The sequence below is a fragment of the Penaeus japonicus genome, unplaced genomic scaffold, assembly GCF_977035675.1.
Source record: "Penaeus japonicus unplaced genomic scaffold, GWHDUDI00000001_assembly GWHDUDI00000005, whole genome shotgun sequence".
Classification (NCBI taxonomy): domain Eukaryota; kingdom Metazoa; phylum Arthropoda; class Malacostraca; order Decapoda; family Penaeidae; genus Penaeus; species Penaeus japonicus.
Window position 1 is genome coordinate 34,806,882 of NW_028234407.1, and position 7,500 is coordinate 34,814,381.

At 35.8% G+C, this 7,500-nt stretch overlaps 1 protein-coding gene across 4 annotated transcripts in view; it reads right to left on the reverse strand.

Annotated features, from left to right (window-relative positions):
- The window catches only part of LOC122261598 (putative inactive 1-aminocyclopropane-1-carboxylate synthase-like protein 2), a 6,867-nt gene extending 1,444 nt beyond the window's left edge, over positions 1 to 5,423 (reverse strand). For 3 of the 4 annotated variants that reach the window (XR_006223916.2, XR_006223915.2, XM_043029318.2), the window contains exons 1-9: positions 4,777 to 5,423; positions 3,003 to 3,203; positions 2,680 to 2,841; positions 2,251 to 2,411; positions 1,990 to 2,125; positions 1,708 to 1,849; positions 1,037 to 1,210; positions 475 to 594; positions 46 to 93 (exon numbers count right to left, since the gene is read on the reverse strand). Coding sequence is in view for 2 of the 4 variants with exons in the window: in XM_043029318.2 (XP_042885252.1) it covers positions 53 to 93; positions 475 to 594; positions 1,037 to 1,210; positions 1,708 to 1,849; positions 1,990 to 2,125; positions 2,251 to 2,411; positions 2,680 to 2,841; positions 3,003 to 3,203; positions 4,777 to 4,854 (1,215 nt within the window). In the remaining 2 variants the exon portion in view is untranslated. The remainder of the gene's footprint in view (positions 1 to 45; positions 94 to 474; positions 595 to 1,036; positions 1,211 to 1,707; positions 1,850 to 1,989; positions 2,126 to 2,250; positions 2,412 to 2,679; positions 2,842 to 3,002; positions 3,204 to 4,776) is intronic. The other variant, XM_043029317.2, reaches the window with a different exon arrangement.
- Positions 5,424 to 7,500: the final 2,077 nt, after the last annotated feature.

Sequence of the window (7,500 nt, forward strand, 5' to 3'; positions counted from 1 at the left end):
CAGATTGTTGTACTAAGGAATTTCAAGGCAATCACTCTGCTTTACCTTACTGTCACCTCCGATTACTGATAACTGCTCCTAATCTTTTTAGACCTGAAACAAAGGTGAAAGTCTCTAGAAATCCTCACACATGCACAAAATAATGTAACTATTCTGCTAAATTGTTTATCAAGAAATGTAAATACAATTATTTATCAGAGAAAGTGCAAATACTATGAAAAAATATAAATGTTAAAACAAAAAGAGGTATTTTCTTCATTGAGAAATGATTTATAAATTATTAATTTTTTAAATCAAATTCTTTACATGCTACCAAGGCAATATATGCAGCAGAGAGAAGCAGCTAATACAGATAAATTCCAGATTTGCCAGAATTAAAAAATATTTAATTCTCATATCTTAAGTCTTGGATTCACATGTGTATCACAATTGCTATGCATGACTAATGCTTAAAATATAGAAATACTCCAGTACCTTCTCGTAGTTCTTCTTCCGGTACAGAGAAGAGGATTCTAAACCATCCTGGCTCTGAACAATGGAACTTGGTGCCAGGGATGACACTCACGCCACCATACAAGAAGGCCCTGCACAGCTCTGCCAAGAGAGGAAAATGGTTGCGTGATTCACATAACATGCTATAACCAAAACAAAATATAAGTACTAATATTTTGATATATCAATTTTATTGATATTACTGTATATTTATAAACAAGAAGCAGAATCCTTTGAAAAATAATTTTCAATTTTGACTTAATTAATTATAGTGCTTTTCATGCCTCTCCTTCATTTATTTCCATACTTGATTAAATCCCTTCATGTACAGTACTTGAATATGCAGATGTACGAAAGCTGTAAAATTAAGAGATATTAATTCATCTCTTGAGGAAGAAAATAGCACATGCATAATAAAAACAAAACTGATAAATATATTTGTGTGAGATAATAACCACAACAACAGATTTTTGTATATGTGACATAATATTTACTACTTCCCCTTTCTGGCAGGCATATACCTCTCACACCGCAATACTCTTACCATACTCAGCCTCTACAGTAGGCTCAGTGAGGAAGGGCTGGAAGTTGGCCCAGAGGAAAAAGGCTCCCTTGGCTTCAAGCACTTGGATCTGGAGGTCTTCCATCAGCTTGCAAGCTTTTGCATATGCTTCAGCCAGTTTCTTCCTGCTGGAGTCAAGGAAGTTGTCACACCAAACTGTTTGGAATAAATTAATTATAAGCTAGGATCTGATGAAATGAATATATATATGTATATACATATATATATATATATATATATATATATATATATATATATATATATATATATATATATATATACATATATGATAAAACTAATAAAGTGGCATATACTGTTGTTGGACTTCTTTCTGATTTTTTTTTTTCAGCTACTAAATCTTTTCAGTAGAAAAACAGAAAATTAAAATGATTTTAGAGTACCCTTTTCTTAGATCTACATTAAAATAAAAGTAATTAATCAAACTTAGGATTTCAATCTTACTCAGTTTTAGACATGATCAAATCTGAACACAACTTATGCTAATTCTTCAACTTTTATAAAATTGTCAAACCAAAAAGTTAGGATAACAAACAATAAATAATTGTCAAATAAATTTCCAGTTAACTTTAATTTTTTCTCTCAAAGACAAAATATTTGATGAACCTAGCAATTTGTTATACTTCAAACCTTACCTGTGTCACTGATCATGGTAGCTACAGCAAGCTGAGTTTGCTGTGACGTTGAGTGATAGTGAGATTGAATCTTAAGCTTAGTCAGCAACTGGGGATTCACAGTGTGAATGAGTCCCATTCGTAAACCAGCAATGCAGAAATCCTGCGCAAAGAGGAAAAGTTAACAAAACCTACTGCTATTTGCTAATATTTAAATGACTTTAAGTGTTTAATATATTTGAAGTGCAATGGTTATATACTCAATATACTTGTACATGTTGTGCAGATTCATAAAAATCATACCTTACTGAATCCCCAAAAGACATGGGTCCTGTGGGGGTCAGGCAGATCTTCAAGAGCCAGAAGACTTGTAAAAGAAATATCACTGGCAAAGACAGAGAATCCAAAGATCTCGTCTACCACAACATGGACTTCATACCTAAAATTGTACAATGAAGAAAAATAAGATACAATTCATACGAATTGTAGAATATCACATTCATAAAACAAAATGAGGAAAGTATGATTTATTTGCTGAACATGGAATAAAAGAAATTAATCTACCTAGCACAGATCTCTAAAATGGCCCTGAGGAAACTTGGCGTCATCACTTGGCCAAGTGGGTTCTGAGGGTTGACCAGGACACAGGCTCTCACACACTCTCCCTCACTTTGCACTTCTACAATGCTGGCCTCCACCTGTTCAGGTGTAAGCTCAAAGTTGTTCTGCAAAAATGGCAATATTTGTTATCAAGAACACTACTGTTTTAGGTCAGTTTAAGTTGATGGTTCACTGGGATCTAAAAATCATTTAGTATTCACTTCTAAAATAACTTGATGCAATTTGTGTTTTTATTTGCTAGTTATTACACTCATCTGAAGATATTCATTCATAGTGAGACTTCTTCGAAAGGCCACATCAAATAAAGAAATCATAAAATAGACACAAAAAACATTTGCTGAAATAGTTGCAAGTTGTGATAAAGCAACTTACATCTTGTGTTGTAATCATATGAATAATTCTAGCTCCAGCATCTTCAAAGTTGGTCTTTACTCGATGATATATTGGTGACGGAGAAAGTACCACATCGCCTGGATTACAGAGTGAACGTGCAAGGCTTTCCATGCAGGCAGTGACCCCTGGCATGATAATGAGCTACAATAGAAGAATTTTAATTTTATAATATATTAGACTTAATATCACATTACTGCACTTGTGTTATTCAAAGTAAAGACCGACATACCTTCTCCTCAAACATTTTACTTGCTTCTTATATGATCACAAGACCAGTGAAGGGCTAATCTCACTCTGCTTACATGGTCTGGATGGATGGCCTCCATTGGGAAATGTTGTCGCGTGAGGAATGTCGCACAAGCCTCTCGCATCTCCTTGGTACCATGAGAAGGAGAATATAAGAGGTGCTTTTTCCTCAAAGTTGAACAATCTTCTCTGTTCAACCTCTCCAGCACCTCATCCACCAGAATGCGGTTAACGGCTTGGGACAGCACGACGATGCCCTGTTGGGATATGAATACAGGTTAATGGTGGGAGTGAATTTTAGAAAACAAATTATCTACATAGTGGCAGGAGTCAGAGAATGAATAGGTGAGTGAATGAGTATGTGAGTGTCTGAGAGAGAGAAAGAATGAAAAAGAGAGAGAGAAAAAAAAAAGAATACATACATACATCAATAGAGAGAGAGAGAGAGAGAGAGTAGAATAGTGGAGAGAGAGAAGGAGAGAGGGAGAGGGAGAGGGAGAGGGAGAGGGAAAGGGAAAGGGAAAGGGAAAGGGAGAGGGAGAGGGAGAGGGAGAGGGAAGAGGGAGAGGGAGAGGGAGAGGGAGAGGGAGAGGGAGAGGGAGAAGGAGAGGGAGATGGAGAGGGAGAGGGAGAAGGAGAGGGAGATGAAGAGAGGGGAGAGGGAGAGGGGAGAGGACAGACAGGAGAGAGGGAGAGGGGAGAGGACAGACAGGAGAGAGGGAGAGGGAAGAGGGAGAGAGGAGAGGGGAGAGGGAGAGAGGAGAAGAGGAAGAGGGAGAGAGGGAGAGGGAGAGGGAGAGGGAGAGGGAGAGGGAGGAGGGAGAGGGAGAAGGGAGAGGGAGAGAGGGAGAGGGAAAGGGACAGGTAAGAGAGGAGAGGGAGAGGGAGAGGGAGAGGGAGAGGAGGAGAGGAAGAGGAGAGGAGAGGCGAGGAGGAGGAGAGAGAGGAGGGAGAGGGAGAGGAGAGGGAGAGGGAGAGGGAGAGGGAGAGGGAGAGGGAGAGGGAGAGGGAGGCAGAGGAGAGGAGAGGAGAGGAGAGGAGAGGAGGGAGAGGGAGAGAGGGAGAGGGAGAGGGAGAGGGAGAGGAGAGGGGAGAGGAGAGGAGGGGGAGGGAGAGGGAGAGGGAGGAGAGGGAGAGGGAGAGGGAGAGGGAGAGGGAGAGGGAGAGGGAGGAGAGGGAGAGGGAGAGAATGAGAGAGGGAGAGAGGTACAGATACACAGATAGATATATATATATATATATATAGATAGATAGATAGATAGATAGATAGATAGATAGATAGATAGATAGATAGATAGATAGATAGATAGATAAATAGATAGACAGACTGATAGACAGATAGACAGATAGACAGATAGACAGATAGACAGATAGACAGACAGACAGACAGACAGACAGACAGACAGACAGACAGACAGACAGACAGACAGATAGAGAGGGAGAGAGGAGAATGGATTGGGCGACCAGCGACCCCTGTAAAAATGGTTACTGTATTGATTTCAGTTTACTCTTGTTGCAACCATTTGAACCTTGCAACATTCGCGAAATTTGCGCGCCAAGCAACGTTCTTCTTCCACGCATTTACCTTCTGCATAGTTGGACTGGGACTTCAGCATATACAAGATATATTGAAATTCAAACTAAAAAAAATCCAACTAGTTCAAATGATCTATCACTACCCCCCCTCCCCCAATGCACACGCTATTGCACATGATTCTACAAGAATCTAAAATCGTCACACACTTAACAGCAGAACTCCGACTTACAATCTAGTAACTATTCAGTCTGCAAAAAAAAAAGAAAAAAGAAAAAAAGATTCTCTCTACTTACGTCCGGGTTGTGTTCTTTATCGTAGATATTTCCTTCTACATGATTCCTAACTTCCTCTTCCAGGGCCGACAGAGACATTTTGTGTGATTCCTTCTACAAAAATGCGAAACTTTTTCCGTCGAGGCGCTTGTGATCCGGTAACTGCTTCCCGCGTTCGAATGCGTCGGCGAGGAGACTCTTCCATGTGAACGAGATGTTTTGAATGAGAGGTAACTTCGAGAAATGTCTTCTTGGTGTAACTTGATGTTGTAAGAAATATGAATGATTTTCTTATTTTCTGGGTTTGGCGTAGCTTGTCCATCTCTGAAGATTGGTATTTGATAGCACAATCCATAGCGTCGCTTGTGAACGCGTTCAAATGAGTTGCCATTGCTTATTTTCTCGCCGTGCAGGGGTGGAGGGAGAAATTACATCATACTTATGAGATCTGATGGATGGATGGATGATGGAATTGCGAAATGGATTATGCAAATAAGTCAAAAGGATGTATTCATAATGTACGACTGGTATCGTGCAGAGAGAGACAGACAAACAGCCAGACAGAGAGGACTAATTGCTCGTATAAGTTCGCTACGAAAGAAGACCAATGTTCCTTTTTGTTTCTGTATCCCTGAATATATAACACAAAACCTGTCCAAATATAAGCTCTTCACATGATGAAGCCCTTTGTTTCAAAAGATAAGGCGGTTGCTTGGCAACAGGCGGACGCGCATTGACAGGTAGTAGTAATGAAACGGTAAATCTAGCTATGTTGAATTAATCGATACGTTTATTGCCTTCGGACTATCTATCTACCCACTAATCCATCTATCGTTCTATTTATCTAGTCATATATTTATCTATCTATCCATCTATCTATCTATCTATCTATCTATCTATCTATCTATCTATCTATCTATCTATCTATCTATCTATCTATCTATCTATCTATCTATCTATCTATCTATCTATCTATCTATATCTACCTATCTATCTATCTATCTATATATCTCTTTATCTATCTATCTATTTATATATCTATCTATCTATCTATCTATATCTATCTATCTATCTATCTAACTCTATCTATCTATCTATCTATCTATATCTATCTATCTATCTGTCTATATCTATCTATCTATTCATTTATCTATCTATCTATCTATCTATCTATCTATCTATCTATCTATCTATCTATCTATCTATCTATCTATCTATCTATCTATCTATCTATCTATCTATCTATCTATCTATCTATCTATCTATCTATCTATCTATCTATCTATCTATCTATCTATCTATCTATCTATCTATCTATCTATCTATCTATCTATCTATCTATCTATCTATCTATCTATCTATCTATCTATCTATCTATCTATCTATCTATCTATCTATCTATCTATCTATCTATCTATCTATCTATCTATCTATCTATCTATCTATCTATCTATCTATCTATCTATCTATCTATCTATCTATCTATCTATCTATCTATCTATCTATCTATCTATCTATCTATCTATCTATCTATCTATCTATCTATCTATCTATCTATCTATCTATCTATCTATCTATCTATCTATCTATCTATCTATCTATCTATCTATCTATCTATCTATCTATCTATCTATCTATCTATCTATCTATCTATCTATCTATCTATCTATCTATCTATCTATCTATCTATCTATCTATCTATCTATCTATCTATCTATCTATCTATCTATCTATCTATCTATCTATCTATCTATCTATCTATCTATCTATCTATCTATCTATCTATCTATCTATCTATCTATCTATCTATCTATCTATCTATCTATCTATCTATCTATCTATCTATCTATCTATCTATCTATCTATCTATCTATCTATCTATCTATCTATCTATCTATCTATCTATCTATCTATCTATCTATCTATCTATCTATCTATCTATCTATCTATCTATCTATCTATCTATCTATCTATCTATCTATCTATCTATCTATCTATCTATCTATCTATCTATCTATCTATCTATCTATCTATCTATCTATCTATCTATCTATCTATCTATCTATCTATCTATCTATCTATCTATCTATCTATCTATCTATCTATCTATCTATCTATCTATCTATCTATCTATCTATCTATCTATCTATCTATCTATCTATCTATCTATCTATCTATCTATCTATCTATCTATCTATCTATCTATCTATCTATCTATCTATCTATCTATCTATCTATCTATCTATCTATCTATCTATCTATCTATCTATCTATCTATCTATCTATCTATCTATCTATCTATCTATCTATCTATCTATCTATCTATCTATCTATCTATCTATCTATCTATCTATCTATCTATCTATCTATCTATCTATCTATCTATCTATCTATCTATCTATCTATCTATCTATCTATCTATCTATCTATCTATCTATCTATCTATCTATCTATCTATCTATCTATCTATCTATCTATCTATCTATCTATCTATCTATCTATCTATCTATCTATCTATCTATCTATCTATCTATCTATCTATCTATCTATCTATCTATCTATCTATCTATCTATCTATCTATCTATCTATCTATCTATCTATCTATCTATCTATCTATCTATCTATCTATCTATCTATCTATCTATCTATCTATCTATCTATCTATCTATCTATCTATCTATCTATCTATCTATCTATCTATCTATCTATCTATCTATCTATCTATCTATCTATCTATCTATCTA